At 50.3% G+C, this 17,949-nt stretch overlaps 1 protein-coding gene and 1 pseudogene across 1 annotated transcript; both read left to right on the top strand.

The window, feature by feature from the left end:
- The first annotated feature begins 1,303 nt into the window (after positions 1 to 1,303).
- On the top strand, positions 1,304 to 6,977 carry LOC108161216 (GTPase-activating protein CdGAPr-like). Its single transcript, XM_033392864.1, has 5 exons — positions 1,304 to 2,581; positions 2,644 to 4,293; positions 4,361 to 4,661; positions 4,713 to 6,751; positions 6,823 to 6,977. The coding sequence occupies exons 1-5, from the start codon at positions 1,413 to 1,415 to the stop codon at positions 6,899 to 6,901; spliced, it is 5,238 nt and encodes a 1,745-aa protein (XP_033248755.1). The 5' UTR covers positions 1,304 to 1,412; the 3' UTR covers positions 6,902 to 6,977.
- A 3,794-nt stretch (positions 6,978 to 10,771) lies between these two features.
- Positions 10,772 to 16,552, top strand: LOC117185922 (annotated as a pseudogene).
- Positions 16,553 to 17,949: the final 1,397 nt, after the last annotated feature.

The following is a 17,949-nucleotide window of genomic DNA, read 5'->3' as shown; positions in this document are numbered from 1 at the left end:
AATAGATTTTTCACCTAGAAATGCTGTACAAAATATTTGCTTTTTCTTTTTGTGAATTAATAATCTGATTGTACGATTGAAATCTAATTCCAGTCTGTTTTGAGATTCCTAGTTGTACTACAAAATCAGTGTAGTGTTGTTCATCAATTGCTGAATATAGTTGAAAAAGCATATATGTATTTCTTAGAGATATGTAGAGATTATCCTTTATTTTTTACTTTTTCTTAGTTATAAATTATTTCTACACTAGAATTCATAATAAAATCTTTTCTGAGATTCCCAATTGTACTACCAAAATAGTGCACATGTTTTCAAGTGTTCGAAACTTGCTGAATATATTTTTTAATGGATTTAAGAATATAAAGATTCATTCATTTAAAGTCTTATTTTGCTCCGCCCTGTAAGTTTGAGCCTAAAGTTGTATGAGACCCAATGGAAATCTATCTTGTTGTTGAGCGCGTACACAGTATTGGATTAGAATAAACCCCTTAATCCTATCTTTGACCAATCAAAAATGTTTTCAAATCAAACATAAACAAATCAAAACTAAAACGAGAGCTAACAGTAAAAGACAAACTAACTAAAGGAATTTTAATGTGTGGCTAGTGCTTAGATTTGACTACTAGATAAAATTCATACATATATACTCGTGTATTCAAAGGCGGAAAAGCAGATAAAAATCAAATAAAACAAGTAATTGCATTTTCAATTGACTCCAGAAGCAGCTGCCAAATTGTTTTTTATATTGAAAGCCTAATTCAAAAACGAAAAGACCACAAAATGGAAACATAAAGGAAATTAACAGAATTGTAATACAATAACTAAATAGAAAGCTTTAAAACATAAGTTAGCATTTGATATATTTTGATAAAAAAAAAATAAAAGAAAACAGAAACGAAAGAATAAACAATTATATTGCATATTGACTGAGAAGGAAAAGAATAGCGGACAAAAAATTTAAAGAACGCTTAGAAAAAAAAAAAAACTATTTATGAAAGGAGCAAAGATCAATCAATCATTAAACTGGAATAGGAGATGAATTGTAAGGATGAGAAATGATGGATGATGTCATGGAATAAGTACACACTTTGCATTAACATATTTTATAATGAAACATTACAAACAACACTAATTTAACGCATATAAATAAAAAGAAAATATTAAGACTAATTGTTTAATTACCTCTAACTTGGGAGGGTCTCTCAAATACCTATAAAAGAAAGGGGTTTTTTGTTCACCGGAACGAAATTAAAACTTTAGCTAATCATAAATGATTAAAAACGTTATGTTTTGATTTGTCTGCCTAGAAATCCTGTAGCTTTCCCAAGCTGGAGGAGTGCGCACATTTCCACTACGAGCGCGTACAACTGGGACCCCTCTCTGTCCAGCTGTTGGATGACAAGTCCGAGCACATGGGCAGCAGCATAGCCTCCCAGTCGATTGGCGGGGATCTGCCGAACAGCTCGCTGAGAAGCTTCTCCCCCGAGAGCTGTTGGTTCATCATTCGTGTGTGTCCGCAGCGCTGCGAGCCCTTTCTGATCAAAAGATCCTTTGAGAATATGCAACTGCTCGACGAAATGCTGCATCGCTGTGTGTACGATCGAAAGATCAGTGGCCTGAGGAACATGGCAGAGCTGGCCGAAGAGCTGCCGAGCGAAACGGATGTGGAGTATGCGGTGGGCAAGTACTTGGAGCGCTTCTCGAAGATTGCCTCTGATTCCCTGACCTGCGGCACCATCCTGACGTGGCTGCAGCTGGACAACAAGGGGCGACGCCTGCCCCTGGCCGATGGCGAGACGCAGCGAACAATCAACACCCCGGCGGTGGGGGCAGCCTACGGCGTGAGGCGCTATCAGGCCCAGGCCCCAGACGAAATAAACATCGAAGTGGGGGACATGATCTCAGTGATCGACATGCCCAGTCCCGCCGAATCGATTTGGTGGCGCGGCAAGAAGTCCCATCTGCAAAAGTCCCTCTACGAGGTGGGCTTCTTTCCGCAGTCGTGCGTGGCCACCATTGGCGACAAGGTGCCGAGGAATTTCCCCATGCCAGCGCCCCTAGTGGGCCATCTGGATGCCTCACCCACGAAGCCAGTGCTGCGGAAACATGGCAAGCTGATAGCCTTCTTTCGATCCTTTATCCTGTCGCGTCCGTCGCGGCGACGGCTCAAACAGAGCGGCATTTACCGCGAACGGGTGTTCAACTGCGATTTGTCGGAACATTTGCTAAACAGCGGCCAGGATATACCCATGGTCCTGCGATCCTGTGCGGAGTTTATAGAGAATTATGGTGTCATCGATGGCATCTATCGACTCTCTGGCATCACCTCGAATATCCAGCGTTTGAGACGCGCCTTTGACGAGGAACGAGTCCCGGATCTAGGCAATCCGGAGATGAAACAGGACATCCATGCCGTCAGTTCGTTGCTAAAAATGTACTTCCGTGAGCTGCCAAATCCTCTGTGCACCTACCAGCTTTACGACAATTTCGTGGAGGCCATACAGGTGAAGGCCGACGAGGCGGATGAGCGTCTGAGGCTGATGAAGGAGACGGTATTGAAGCTGCCGCCGCCACACTACAGGTAGGAATCGGAGGAGTGGCAGGAGATCTTCCATAAATAATAACTCTTTCTCCCTCCCGTAGAACCCTCAAATATCTGGCTGAGCATTTGTACAAGGTCTCGCAGCATCACGAACGCACTGGCATGACGGACAAGAATCTGGCCATTGTTTGGGCCCCCAATTTGTTGCGTTCCCCTGCCCTCGAGTCTGGTGGGGTGGCCGCCCTTCGAGGCGTTGGCGTCCAGGCCGTGGTCACCGAGTACCTGATACGGAACTGCCATAACATATTCGATGCTCTGGAGGATCAGCGTCACAGTGTGCTGCCAGTGGCAGTGGCACTGAATCCTAGCGAGAGAGGAGAGCTCCGTTTGGAGTCCCTCACCGACTGCGAGAGCCTGCTGGTGGAACAACGCGAACAGGATCAATCTTTGGGTATGGTAGAGCGCCCCAAGAGCCTGAGCACGGGAGGAGCCAAGCTCATCAGCCTGGAGGAGGCCCAAGAGCGACACTCACGCATCGAGGGGGGAGATCTGAAGCATTCGCTGCCGATTAGCATGCTGGCAAGCAGCTGCAGCAGCTGCAGCAGCACCACCAATGCCGCTGCTGCTGCTGGGAACGCTGCCACCAATATAGGATCTTATATCGAGGTGGGGGGAGGTCCCTCCAGTCTCCCCGACAAATACCACACAGTGCTGTCGGCGCCACGCAGCTGGCAGAAGCGTAAACCAGACAAAACGCCCTCATGGAAGTCGATTTTTACGCGCAGTCAGCGTCAGGGCAATGTCGATCCCAGCCACAAGATCACCATTGAAGCGGGTGGAGGAAAATTGGATCCTGTGTCCTCGCGCGTTAGCTTTGTCCAGGCCTCCCATGCGCATGCCAGCAAGGAGCTCTCGAAGCACGACAAGCCCAAATCCATAGAGCTGCTGGAGACGACACACGAACGAGAGCCCAAGCCCATGGAGCTGTGCATACGCTCCAATTCCATTGACAGCCTGCGGACGGTGGGTCATTCGCGCAGCGTCTCCCATGACTCGTACTTTGATCTGCTGCAGTCCCCCCAGCGGGGACACGTGACCACCTGCCCCTCGAGGGAGCTCTCAGAACTGGGGCTCAATTTCGATCGCGAGGAGCCGGAGATGCGCATCTTTTCGGAGAGCGAATCGCTGGTCAGTTCCCCGCGTGTGGGCAAAGAGAACGTGCCCCCGGCCTCGGGCTGCGCCACGCGCAGGATAATGCGCGCCCGCCCCGAGGAGTTCTCCAGTCAGACGAACAGCGTGAATCCCAGTCCCAAGAAGCAGCCGCGTCTCAATCTATTGTCTCCCTCGTCGGCCAGAGCCCTGCCTCTTCCATTGCCAGCCACTGCCGTGGCGGCAGCGGCTCAACCGCAGCACCATTGCGGCCACGAGCCAGCGGGTGCGGAGAACTGCTGCAAGCGCTACAAACTGGAGGATCAGCTCTGCGATATACAGTTTATTGATTGCGGCACGCCCGAGCATGCGCCGACGGTGCAGCAACAGTTTGCCAGCGTGGAAGTGCATCCGCCACCGAAGCCCGCTAGGTCGCATGTGCCAGGACCCACATCTCCTGCCTCGGCGCGGTATAGCTATCCCTCAGTGCAGTTGGGGGCCAAGCGAAAGGAGCAGCAGGCGGCCAAGGAGAGATTTAGCTACCAGGGGACGTTCATGCAGCAAGGGGGGAAGCCAGAGCAGACCCCACGTGCCGCAGTGCAGTGAGTAGATCATGGAACAAAAGAAGGGCTTCTGTATCAACTGTGATTCCTCTGTAATCTCTTTCAGCAATAACACGGTACCAATGCGCACCAAACCCCGAGTGGAACTGCCGCCAGATGCCACCGATTCGCAGGGAAAGCTTTCGGTGGCCACACCCACAACGCCACAAAGAAGTCCACGATACAGCCTGCTGCTGTGCGACACGGAGGAGAGCTCTGAGAACAGTTCGGCTGTGACCACACCCCAATACGATATGGAGCCACTGATGCGAACCTCAGCGATGTCGGGCATCTCTGGGGTATCCTCCAACATGCAGCAGCAGCTGCTGATGGGAGGCGGTAGCTCTCATGAGAGTCTGGGACAGCATGTAAGTGAATGAAACAATACTTCTTTCCAACTCTAACGATCTGTGTTTCAGTTTAACAATCACCAAGACCTGGAACAGCGTGATATGAATGCCCTGAAACGAGAGTTGTCATTAGATTTGCCACCAGTGCAGCCACGCCTGCCGCAGCCCGCGAATCGTGCGGCCACATTGCCCGTGAAGGAACAACTGCAGGCAGCAGCAGCCGCTGCCTCGCCCAACAATTCGAATTTCACGGACAACACTAGTCAGTCGGTAACGCCCAGCGAATACGGCTACCAGCATTTGCAGCGGCATCTCAGCATGCACTCGCTGTTGGCCACAGAGGAGAGCTCCCCGGTGTACGAGGACTTTGAGCAGACGCCCAGCAATGGACTGCACAAACTGGTGGCAGCCACAAGTCCCATTAAGTCAACCATAAGCATCACCTACAAGTCCCCGGAGAAGGAGAAGCCCCAGCAGAAGCTGCTGGAAACCAACTTTGACGAGAATATCGTGTATGAACAGGTGAAGCTCTTCCGCAATTCGGTGACGGAAGTCAATCAGATGATGCTGAGAGACCAGGAGACGCGGCCCGCCTGTCTGAAGCAGATCGAGAAGGAGGAGCACGATGTGTGTGCCAGCAAGGCGGAAGAGATGACAGAGCAATTGCTGCAATTGGAAAAGGAGCAGCAGCAGCAGCAACAGCTCTTGGAGCATCAGGAACTGACCGAAGAGGATGAGCAGGAATCCCAATTGCTCTACGAAAAAATTGAGCTACGAAAACCGAAAACAGTCTACGAAAATCTACGTGGCGAGGAAATGAAACTCATTTTAGAGCCAGACCTCAAACCAAACGTCAACAGTGATCGAATCGAATTGGATAGTCTCGACAGTTTGCCCGACAACATGGAACAGGAGCACGAGCTGCCAACAGAACTCCATCTGGCACCAATGCCAGCCATGCCAGTCAGCAAATCGCCATCTTTCAGTGTCAAGGAGTTGGCCAATAAATTCGAGAGTTCACCCGTGGAGCAGCTGCCCAGCTTTGACTTTTCGGTGCGCGGCGGCTCCATGAAGAAGCCAAATGAGTTGAGTGTGCCTCTGTCCATGCCCAAGGCCATGCCCGCACCTGTCTCACTAAAGAAACTGAACAACGCACAGAAGATCACGCGTTCGCTGGACGAGAATGCCTTTGTGCGTGAGTTTGGGGGCAAACAGTTGCAGGATCTGTCGTTGAGCAAGTTGCCAGAGCTGCCAGAAATGAACAATCGCCGCAAGAGCTTCGATTTTACGCGTCCCAAGACTTTGAATCCCCCAAAGAGGCTGCCGGGGATGGGCATCACCGAGGAGATCTGTCAGAAGCGCGGCAGCGGCGGCGGCGAACCCGAACCGATTGCCATCACTCCCACCACAGAGAATCGCATTTCCCTCATACAGAATAATGTACCCAAAGATCAGCCAGCATCAGCAACGCCGTTTCCCCCACCTGTCGGACGAAAGAGTGTGTTCGCGGGAGTGATTCTCGATCGCGAGCGCATTGAGAAGATCAAGGAGGAGCGACGCCAGCAGTGTAGACAGAAGTACCATGGCAACACATTGAAGTCGCGATCCAAAACGGAACCCAACTCAACGGACGACAGTAATTTCCCCGCCACGGAGTCGTTGCGCATTAAATCCAAGTCACGCGGTGATATGCACTCACTGCAAAAGGACATGGACATGAATCTAAAGCAACTGGCCCGTGTACCGGGCGGTGGCTCTGAGAGCACACTACATACAGTGCCCAGCGATTACGTGGGGCAAGGAAATGGACAGCAGGGACAACAGCAGCAGCGTGTGCGTAGCATTTCCGATGAAAAGAATCAAAATTGTGATACCAATAGTGGTGGTGGAGTTGCAGGTGGAGGTGGTGTTGGCACAACGCTTCTGAGTGTAAAAACCGCTGCCCAGAAATACGGCAACCAGAAGGCAGCTCCATCATCGTCAGCATCGATACAATCGTCGTCGTCATCGTCGTCTGGGCTGGTGCGTGGCCCACCGCCGCAGCCCCTGCCACGTGAGCGCATGCCACAAAGGAATTCGTTGGCAGCCGAGATCAATGCGAGCGCCAAGTGAGTGTTAAATGGAGATATCCCATTGATCTTTATGACTATTAATATGCACCATATCTCTTCTCTTGCAGCAACAGAGAAAAGATCTCACCACAATTCTCAATACGCGATGTGATAGCGATGTTCGAATCTCGTTCACAAAACCAATAGAATTTAAGGAAAGAACAAAACTTACCAACTAAATTGCATCGAAATAATGAGACAGACGGCTAAGGGGTATAGCCGCTGCTATATATATAATCACATTTAATAATGGATTCGGCAGCGAATTATATATGCTATATATCTTATTTAGTTTTCTAAAACATGTTCTTTTAAGCATTGGAAATTCTCTCTTATATCTGGCGCGAGCGGCAACCCCAAAGACACTTTCAGCTACATACTTGTAAGGAAGTTCTCAGGCCGAGGTACAGCTTCTGTCTGTCCAGGGCCCGGTCCTTCCCCACAGCAAAATTTGTTGTGTGAGGACCTAAGGGGAGAGCCGCTCGTGGCGAAAGCGCGCCCGTGGGGTGGATCGTGGGACGGTCGGGCCTGGCCCGGCCACGAGGCGTGGGTGAAGCCGTGCTTGGGAGCTGCAGAGACGTGCGTTGGGGGTCATGTGTGGCGGGAGACGGGGTTTGGGTCAGGGATCGGAAAGGTGTGGGAGAGGGGAGCCCAGCCTAGCAGATGCCGCATGATCCACGACTCACATCTGCGTCGCCGGGTCCCCCGGGCGAGGGTGTAGGAGAGGGAACCCAGCTTTGCGAATGCCGCGTGAATCCACGACTCACATCCAGCATCGCCGGGTCCCCAGGGGAGAAAGGTATAGGAGAGGGAAAACCCAGCTTGGTGAATGCCGCATGAATCCACGACTCACATCCACTTCGCCGGGCCTTCCGGGAAAAGGGAAGAGAGGGGGAGGGGGGTGAGTGACTCCTACGGGCGAATGTTCTGAGACAGAGATTGGGTTGAGGCTGGTGTCTTTATTGTTTTCGGATCATTTCCCTACTTAAAATCCCGCGCCTGCAGCGGGGAAATAAACGCCAAAAAAAAATATCATAAACAACCTGTGGGCATAGATATGTAAAGAAACTGCGGGAATGTTCTGCTTATACCTGCCTACTGCACCGATCTATCCCCCCCAGAGCTCACATACGTGAGGTGGCTCACCCTTGTGTCCCCTCTTTGGGTCCTGTTCTCCCACGGCGGGTCCTCGTCACTTCGGTGGCTTCCTTTGCACACCGCTTGGGTGCGGTCACAGCTGGTTTTATTCACCGCGTGCGGGCGAACACGGCTTATTGCGTACACGGCGCGGTCACGGCTAGTTTTTCACATCTATTTTGGCCTCCGCCGCACAACGGTCTGGCTCAGCCCTCCGAGATCACTCTCGAGCTTGGCTCGCGCTGGACCGTGCCAGGCCTCTGCTTTTCTTTTTCGGAGCTTCTCTGCCGCTTCGCTGTTGCGCCGCCTTCGGCTGCCGGTCTCGGCTGCGTGGGTGTATGGCTGCGGGTGTGTATTGCCTGCTTCACCGTCGGCTCTTTTCCTCGGCTGCGTGGGCGTAATACCGATCGGCGGCTTCTCTGCCGCTTCGTTCTCTTTCATGTTGTCTCTTTTCGTCTGCGTATAGCCGTTCTCTTCCTTGCGTTGGCTGCGTGGGCGTACGAGCGTATCTCTTTCGGGTTGGTTCTCTTTTCCTTCGTATAGCCGTGGTGTGCGTCTCTCTTCGCTGCGTGGCCGTAGTGTACGTCTCTCTTACGTGTTGGTTCTCTTAGTTCTAATAAGTAAAAAGGCCTACTGTTTTGGGGTTTCTTAGCCTATTTCTTACTTTAATGGGTGAAAATAAGGATTCATTGTTGTTTGGCTTGGTAATACTAATAATAATAGAAGTAATAAAATCGGATAATAGTGAATAATAATGAAATTAGATAACAAGCCGTCGGGGCGGTCCCTTCAGGGGATGGTGTCGTGGTCAGTGTTGTGGAGGCTAACGCCTTCACATACTATAAAATGCCGCCTGAGGACTCGGATCTGGATAGCAAGAATAATATATAATAATAATGACAACGCCTTGCGCCCTGAAATCGTATGCAAAATTCAATTTTGTTTTGGAGAAAGAAGAGCATGAAGGTGGACGAGAGAAAGTTGAACTAAAAGACCATCCTATTCACCCAAGTGGATGCAAATTGTTAATGCATTTTATACCCCCATAAAGGTGTTACGTTTCATTGAAAAAGTTAATTAAATTTCGGTTTTTATTTGTATTTTTTTGATTTTTGTGTTTGTTTCTCGAATGTTTTCTGTAATTCTAATTTTTCTTGTGACGCGTAAGAGCTTTCTGTAAGCATTTTGCAAGCAACTTTGAGCGAGTTGTATTTAAGTTAATTATTATACGATTATTAATTTATACATACAATATATTTTTTAAAACAATAAACTCGATTGCATTGTCCCCACTTCGATCCATAAATACACTTTGTAAATACTCGTTCTTTGGCTTTGCTTTTCACTTGAATGTTGCTATAAGTGGATAAAAACTATAACACAAAACTAGAGATATATCTACAGTACAAGTTGAAAAGTCTGTGTACGCGACTTGATTGAGGTCTGATAGGGGTTTTTCCCCTAATATAAGTCCTAATGATGTAGTAACACTAATTAACACACTTAATGGTTGTCTACATGAACAAAAGAAAGATTTACTGGTAACAGTTCGCTATGAAATGAAAAGCTGGAAATATAATAGATTTTTCACCTAGAAATGCTGTACAAAATATTTGCTTTTTCTTTTTGTGAATTAATAATCTGATTGTACGATTGAAATCTAATTCCAGTCTGTTTTGAGATTCCTAGTTGTACTACAAAATCAGTGTAGTGTTGTTCATCAATTGCTGAATATAGTTGAAAAAGCATATATGTATTTCTTAGAGATATGTAGAGATTATCCTTTATTTTTTACTTTTTCTTAGTTATAAATTATTTCTACACTAGAATTCATAATAAAATCTTTTCTGAGATTCCCAATTGTACTACCAAAATAGTGCACATGTTTTCAAGTGTTCGAAACTTGCTGAATATATTTTTTAATGGATTTAAGAATATAAAGATTCATTCATTTAAAGTCTTATTTTGCTCCGCCCTGTAAGTTTGAGCCTAAAGTTGTATGAGACCCAATGGAAATCTATCTTGTTGTTGAGCGCGTACACAGTATTGGATTAGAATAAACCCCTTAATCCTATCTTTGACCAATCAAAAATGTTTTCAAATCAAACATAAACAAATCAAAACTAAAACGAGAGCTAACAGTAAAAGACAAACTAACTAAAGGAATTTTAATGTGTGGCTAGTGCTTAGATTCGACTACTAGATAAAATTCATACATATATACTCGTGTATTCAAAGGCGGAAAAGCAGATAAAAATCAAATAAAACAAGTAATTGCATTTTCAATTGACTCCAGAAGCAGCTGCCAAATTGTTTTTTATATTGAAAGCCTAATTCAAAAACGAAAAGACCACAAAATGGAAACATAAAGGAAATTAACAGAATTGTAATACAATAACTAAATAGAAAGCTTTAAAACATAAGTTAGCATTTGATATATTTTGATAAAAAAAAAATAAAAGAAAACAGAAACGAAAGAATAAACAATTATATTGCATATTGACTGAGAAGGAAAAGAATAGCGGACAAAAAATTTAAAGAACGCTTAGAAAAAAAAAAAAACTATTTATGAAAGGAGCAAAGATCAATCAATCATTAAACTGGAATAGGAGATGAATTGTAAGGATGAGAAATGATGGATGATGTCATGGAATAAGTACACACTTTGCATTAACATATTTTATAATGAAACATTACAAACAACACTAATTTAACGCATATAAATAAAAAGAAAATATTAAGACTAATTGTTTAATTACCTCTAACTTGGGAGGGTCTCTCAAATACCTATAAAAGAAAGGGGTTTTTTGTTCACCGGAACGAAATTAAAACTTTAGCTAATCATAAATGATTAAAAACGTTATGTTTTGATTTGTCTGCCTAGAAATCCTGTAGCTTTCCCAAGCTGGAGGAGTGCGCACATTTCCACTACGAGCGCGTACAACTGGGACCCCTCTCTGTCCAGCTGTTGGATGACAAGTCCGAGCACATGGGCAGCAGCATAGCCTCCCAGTCGATTGGCGGGGATCTGCCGAACAGCTCGCTGAGAAGCTTCTCCCCCGAGAGCTGTTGGTTCATCATTCGTGTGTGTCCGCAGCGCTGCGAGCCCTTTCTGATCAAAAGATCCTTTGAGAATATGCAACTGCTCGACGAAATGCTGCATCGCTGTGTGTACGATCGAAAGATCAGTGGCCTGAGGAACATGGCAGAGCTGGCCGAAGAGCTGCCGAGCGAAACGGATGTGGAGTATGCGGTGGGCAAGTACTTGGAGCGCTTCTCGAAGATTGCCTCTGATTCCCTGACCTGCGGCACCATCCTGACGTGGCTGCAGCTGGACAACAAGGGGCGACGCCTGCCCCTGGCCGATGGCGAGACGCAGCGAACAATCAACACCCCGGCGGTGGGGGCAGCCTACGGCGTGAGGCGCTATCAGGCCCAGGCCCCAGACGAAATAAACATCGAAGTGGGGGACATGATCTCAGTGATCGACATGCCCAGTCCCGCCGAATCGATTTGGTGGCGCGGCAAGAAGTCCCATCTGCAAAAGTCCCTCTACGAGGTGGGCTTCTTTCCGCAGTCGTGCGTGGCCACCATTGGCGACAAGGTGCCGAGGAATTTCCCCATGCCAGCGCCCCTAGTGGGCCATCTGGATGCCTCACCCACGAAGCCAGTGCTGCGGAAACATGGCAAGCTGATAGCCTTCTTTCGATCCTTTATCCTGTCGCGTCCGTCGCGGCGACGGCTCAAACAGAGCGGCATTTACCGCGAACGGGTGTTCAACTGCGATTTGTCGGAACATTTGCTAAACAGCGGCCAGGATATACCCATGGTCCTGCGATCCTGTGCGGAGTTTATAGAGAATTATGGTGTCATCGATGGCATCTATCGACTCTCTGGCATCACCTCGAATATCCAGCGTTTGAGACGCGCCTTTGACGAGGAACGAGTCGCGGATCTAGGAAATCCGGAGATGAAACAGGACATCAATGCCGTCAGTTCGTTGCTAAAAATGTACTTCCGTGAGCTGCCAAATCCTCTGTGCACCTACCAGCTTTACGACAATTTCGTGGAGGCCATACAGGTGAAGGCCGACGAGGCGGATGAGCGTCTGAGGCTGATGAAGGAGACGGTATTGAAGCTGCCGCCGCCACACTACAGGTAGGAATCGGAGGAGTGCCAGGAGATCTTCCATAAATAATAACTCTTTCTCCCTCCCGTAGAACCCTCAAATATCTGGCTGAGCATTTGTACAAGGTCTCGCAGCATCACGAACGCACTGGCATGACGGACAAGAATCTGGCCATTGTTTGGGCCCCCAATTTGTTGCGTTCCCCTGCCCTCGAGTCTGGTGGGGTGGCCGCCCTTCGAGGCGTTGGTGTCCAGGCCGTGGTCACCGAGTACCTGATACGGAATTGCCATAACATATTCGATGCTCTGGAGGATCAGCGTCACAGTGTGCTGCCAGTGGCAGTGGCACTGAATCCTAGCGAGAGAGGAGAGCTCCGTTTGGAGTCCCTCACCGACTGCGAGAGCCTGCTGGTGGAACAACGCGAACAGGATCAATCTTTGGGTATGGTAGAGCGCCCCAAGAGCCTGAGCACGGGAGGAGCCAAGCTCATCAGCCTGGAGGAGGCCCAAGAGCGACACTCACGCATCGAGGGGGGAGATCTGAAGCATTCGCTGCCGATTAGCATGCTGGCAAGCAGCTGCAGCAGCTGCAGCAGCACCACCAATGCCGCTGCTGCTGCTGGGAACGCTGCCACCAATATAGGATCTTATATCGAGGTGGGGGGAGGTCCCTCCAGTCTCCCCGACAAATACCACACAGTGCTGTCGGCGCCACGCAGCTGGCAGAAGCGTAAACCAGACAAAACGCCCTCATGGAAGTCGATTTTTACGCGCAGTCAGCGTCAGGGCAATGTCGATCCCAGCCACAAGATCACCATTGAAGCGGGTGGAGGAAAATTGGATCCTGTGTCCTCGCGCGTTAGCTTTGTCCAGGCCTCCCATGCGCATGCCAGCAAGGAGCTCTCGAAGCACGACAAGCCCAAATCCATAGAGCTGCTGGAGACGACACACGAACGAGAGCCCAAGCCCATGGAGCTGTGCATACGCTCCAATTCCATTGACAGCCTGCGGACGGTGGGTCATTCGCGCAGCGTCTCCCATGACTCGTACTTTGATCTGCTGCAGTCCCCCCAGCGGGGACACGTGACCACCTGCCCCTCGAGGGAGCTCTCAGAGCTGGGGCTCAATTTCGATCGCGAGGAGCCGGAGATGCGCATCTTTTCGGAGAGCGAATCGCTGGTCAGTTCCCCGCGTGTGGGCAAAGAGAACGTCCCCCCGGCCTCGGGCTGCGCCACGCGCAGGATAATGCGCGCCCGCCCCGAGGAGTTCTCCAGTCAGACGAACAGCGTGAATCCCAGTCCCAAGAAGCAGCCGCGTCTCAATCTATTGTCTCCCTCGACGGCCAGGGCCCTGCCTCTTCCATTGCCAGCCACTGCCGTGGCGGCAGCGGCTCAACCGGGGCCGCAGCATCATTGCGGCCACGAGCCAGCGGGTGCGGAGAACTGCTGCAAGCGCTACAAGCTGGAGGATCAGCTCTGCGATATACAGTTTATTGATTGCGGCACGCCTGAGCATGCGCCGACGGTGCAGCAACAGTTTGCCAGCGTGGAAGTGCATCCGCCACCGAAGCCCGCTAGGTCGCATGTGCCAGGACCCACATCTCCTGCCTCGGCGCGGTATAGCTATCCCTCAGTGCAGTTGGGGGCCAAGCGAAAGGAGCAGCAGGCGGCCAAGGAGAGATTTAGCTACCAGGGGACGTTCATGCAGCAAGGGGGGAAGCCAGAGCAGACCCCACGTGCCGCAGTGCAGTGAGTAGATCATGGAACAAAAGAAGGGCTTCTGTATCAACTGTGATTCCTCTGTAATCTCTTTCAGCAATAACACGGTACCAATGCGCACCAAACCCCGAGTGGAACTGCCGCCAGATGCCACCGATTCGCAGGGAAAGCTTTCGGTGGCCACACCCACAACGCCACAAAGGAGTCCACGATACAGCCTGCTGCTGTGCGACACGGAGGAGAGCTCTGAGAACAGTTCGGCTGTGACCACACCCTAATACGATATGGAGCCACTGATGCGAACCTCAGCGATGTCGGGCATCTCTGGGGTATCCTCCAACATGCAGCAGCAGCTGCTGATGGGAGGCGGTAGCTCTCATGAGAGTCTGGGACAGCATGTAAGTGAATGAAACAATACTTCTTTCCAACTCTAACGATCTGTGTTTCAGTTTAACAATCACCAAGACCTGGAACAGCGTGATATGAATGCCCTGAAACGAGAGTTGTCTTTAGATTTGCAACCAGTGCAGCCACGCCTGCCGCAGCCCGCGAATCGTGCGGCCACATTGCCCGTGAAGGAACAACTGCAGGCAGCAGCAGCCGCTGCCTCGCCCAACAATTCGAATTTCACGGACAACACTAGTCAGTCGGTAACGCCCAGCGAATACGGCTACCAGCATTTGCAGCGGCATCTCAGCATGCACTCGCTGTTGGCCACAGAGGAGAGCTCCCCGGTGTACGAGGACTTTGAGCAGACGCCCAGCAATGGACTGCACAAACTGGTGGCAGCCACAAGTCCCATTAAGTCAACCATAAGCATCACCTACAAGTCCCCGGAGAAGGAGAAGCCCCAGCAGAAGCTGCTGGAAACAAACTTTGACGAGAATATCGTGTATGAACAGGTGAAGCTCTTCCGCAATTCGGTGACGGAAGTCAATCAGATGATGCTGAGAGACCAGGAGACGCGGCCCGCCTGTCTGAAGCAGATCGAGGAGGAGGAGCACGATGTGTGTGCCAGCAAGGCGGAAGAGATGACAGAGCAATTGCTGCAATTGGAAAAGGAGCAGCAGCAGCAGCAACAGCTCTTGGAGCATCAGGAACTGACCGAAGAGGATGAGCAGGAATCCCAATTGCTCTACGAAAAAATTGAGCTACGAAAACCGAAAACAGTCTACGAAAATCTACGTGGCGAGGAAATGAAACTCATTTTAGAGCCAGACCTCAAACCAAACGTCAACAGTGATCGAATCGAATTGGATAGTCTCGACAGTTTGCCCGACAACATGGAACAGGAGCACGAGCTGCCAACAGAACTCCATCTGGCACCAATGCCAGCCATGCCAGTCAGCAAATCGCCATCTTTCAGTGTCAAGGAGTTGGCCAATAAATTCGAGAGTTCACCCGTGGAGCAGCTGCCCAGCTTTGACTTTTCGGTGCGCGGCGGCTCCATGAAGAAGCCAAATGAGTTGAGTGTGCCTCTGTCCATGCCCAAGGCCATGCCCGCACCTGTCTCACTAAAGAAACTGAACAACGCACAGAAGATCACGCGTTCGCTGGACGAGAATGCCTTTGTGCGTGAGTTTGGGGGCAAACAGTTGCAGGATCTGTCGTTGAGCAAGGTGCCAGAACTGCCAGAAATGAACAATCGCCGCAAGAGCTTCGATTTTACGCGTCCCAAGACTTTGAATCCCCCAAAGAGGCTGCCGGGGATGAGCATCACCAAGGAGATCTGTCAGAAGCGCGGCAGCGGCGGCGGCGAACCCGAACCGATTGCCATCACTCCCACCACAGAGAATCGCATTTCCCTCATACAGAATAATGTACCCAAAGATCAGCCAGCATCAGCAACGCCGTTTCCCCCACCTGTCGGACGAAAGAGTGTGTTCGCGGGAGTGATTCTCGATCGCGAGCGCATTGAGAAGATCAAGGAGGAGCGACGCCAGCAGTGTAGACAGAAGTACCATGGCAACACATTGAAGTCGCGATCCAAAACGGAACCCAACTCAACGGACGACAGTAATTTCCCCGCCACGGAGTCGTTGCGCATTAAATCCAAGTCACGCGGTGATATGCACTCACTGCAAAAGGACATGGACATGAATCTAAAGCAACTGGCCCGTGTACCGGGCGGTGGCTCTGAGAGCACACTACATACAGTGCCCAGCGATTACGTGGGGCAAGGAAATGGACAGCAGGGACAACAGCAGCAGCGTGTGCGTAGCATTTCCGATGAAAAGAATCAAAATTGTGATACCAATAGTGGTGGTGGAGTTGCAGGTGGAGGTGGTGTTGGCACAACGCTTCTGAGTGTAAAAACCGCTGCCCAGAAATACGGCAGCCAGAAGGCAGCTCCATCATCGTCAGCATCGATACCATCGTCGTCGTCATCGTCGTCTGGGCTGGTGCGTGGCCCACCGCCGCAGCCCCTGCCACGTGAGCGCATGCCACAAAGGAATTCGTTGGCAGCCGAGATCAATGCGAGCGCCAAGTGAGTGTTAAATGGAGATATCCCATTGATCTTTATGACTATTAATATGCACCATATCTCTTCTCTTGCAGCAACAGAGAAAAGATCTCACCACAATTCTCAATACGCGATGTGATAGCGATGTTCGAATCTCGTTCACAAAACCAATAGAATTTAAGGAAAGAACAAAACTTACCAACTAAATTGCATCGAAATAATGAGACAGACGGCTATACCCGTTCTGCTATATATATAATCACATTTAATAATGGATTCGGCAGCGAATTGTATATGCTATATATCTTATTTAGTTTTCTAAAACATGTACTTTTAAGCATTGGAAATTCTCTCTTATATCTGGCGCGAGCGGCAACCCCAAAGACACTTTCAGCTACATACTTGTAAGGAAGTTCTCAGGCCGAGGTACAGCTTCTCAGTCTGTCCAGGGCCCGGTCCTTCCCCACAGCAAAATTTGTTGTGTGACGACCTAAGGGGAGAGCCGCTCGTGGCGAAAGCGCGCCCGTGGGGTGGATCGTGGGACGGTCGGGCCTGGCCCGGCCACGAGGCGTGGGTGAAGCCGTGCTTGGGAGCTGCAGAGACGTGCGTTGGGGGTCATGTGTGGCGGGAGACGGGGTTTGGGTCAGGGATCGGAAAGGTGTGGGAGAGGGGAGCCCAGCCTAGCAGATGCCGCATGATCCACGACTCACATCTGCGTCGGCGGGTCCCCCGGGCGAGGGTGTAGGAGAGGGAACCCAGCTTTGCGAATGCCGCGTGAATCCACGACTCAAATCCAGCATCGCCGGGTCCCCAGGGGGAAAGGTATAGGAGAGGGAAAACCCAGCTTGGTGAATGCCGCATAAATCCACGACCCACATCCACTTCGCCGGGCCTCCCGGGAAAAGGAAAGAGAGGGGGAGGGGGGTGAGTGACTCCTACGGGCGAATGTTCTGAGACAGAGATTGGGTTGAGGCTGGTGTCTTTATTGTTTTCGGATCATTTGCCTACTTAAAATCCCGCGCCTGCAGCGGGGAAATAAACGCCAAAAAAAAATATCATAAACAACCTGTGGGCATAGATATGTAAAGAAACTGCGGGAATGTTCTGCTTATACCTGCCTACTGCACCGATCTATCCCCCCCAGAGCTCACATACGTGAGGTGGCTCACCCTTGTGTCACTTCTTTGGGTCCTGTTCTCCCACGGCGGGTCCTCGTCGCTTCGGTGGCTTCCTTTGCACACCGCTTGGGTGCGGTCACAGCTGGTTTTATTCACCGCGTGCGGGCGAACACGGCTTATTGCGTACACGGCGCGGTCACGGCTAGTTTTTCACATCTATTTTGGCCTCCGCCGCACAACGGTCTGGCTCAGCCCTCCGAGATCACTCTCGAGCTTGGCTCGCGCTGGACCGTGCCAGGCCTCTGCTTTTCTTTTTCGGAGCTTCTCTGCCGCTTCGCTGTTGCGCCGCCTTCGGCTGCCGGTCTCGGCTGCGTGGGTGTATGGCTGCGGGTGTGTATTGCCTGCTTCACCGTCGGCTCTTTTCCTCGGCTGCGTGGGCGTAATACCGATCGGCGGCTTCTCTGCCGCTTCGTTCTCTTTCATGTTGTCTCTTTTCGTCTGCGTATAGCCGTTCTCTTCCTTGCGTTGGCTGCGTGGGCGTACGAGCGTATCTCTTTCGGGTTGGTTCTCTTTTCCTTCGTATAGCCGTGGTGTGCGTCTCTCTTCGCTGCGTGGCCGTAGTGTGCGTCT

The sequence above is a fragment of the Drosophila miranda genome, chromosome 4 (assembly GCF_003369915.1).
Source record: "Drosophila miranda strain MSH22 chromosome 4, D.miranda_PacBio2.1, whole genome shotgun sequence".
NCBI classification, from domain to species: domain Eukaryota; kingdom Metazoa; phylum Arthropoda; class Insecta; order Diptera; family Drosophilidae; genus Drosophila; species Drosophila miranda.
The sequence above is the reverse complement of the archived record's forward strand: the minus strand, read 5'-3'. Positions and strand labels throughout refer to the sequence as shown.

Bases quoted from the DNA above. Each gene is read 5' to 3' on its own strand.
- LOC108161216 (XM_033392864.1), top strand. From the start codon at position 1,413: ATGGGCAGCAGCATAGCCTCCCAGTCGATTGGCGGGGATCTGCCGAAC. The intron at 2,582-2,643 runs GTAGGAATCGGA...TCCCTCCCGTAG, and splicing joins CTGCCGCCGCCACACTACAG to AACCCTCAAATATCTGGCTG. The intron at 4,294-4,360 runs GTGAGTAGATCA...AATCTCTTTCAG, and splicing joins ACCCCACGTGCCGCAGTGCA to CAATAACACGGTACCAATGC.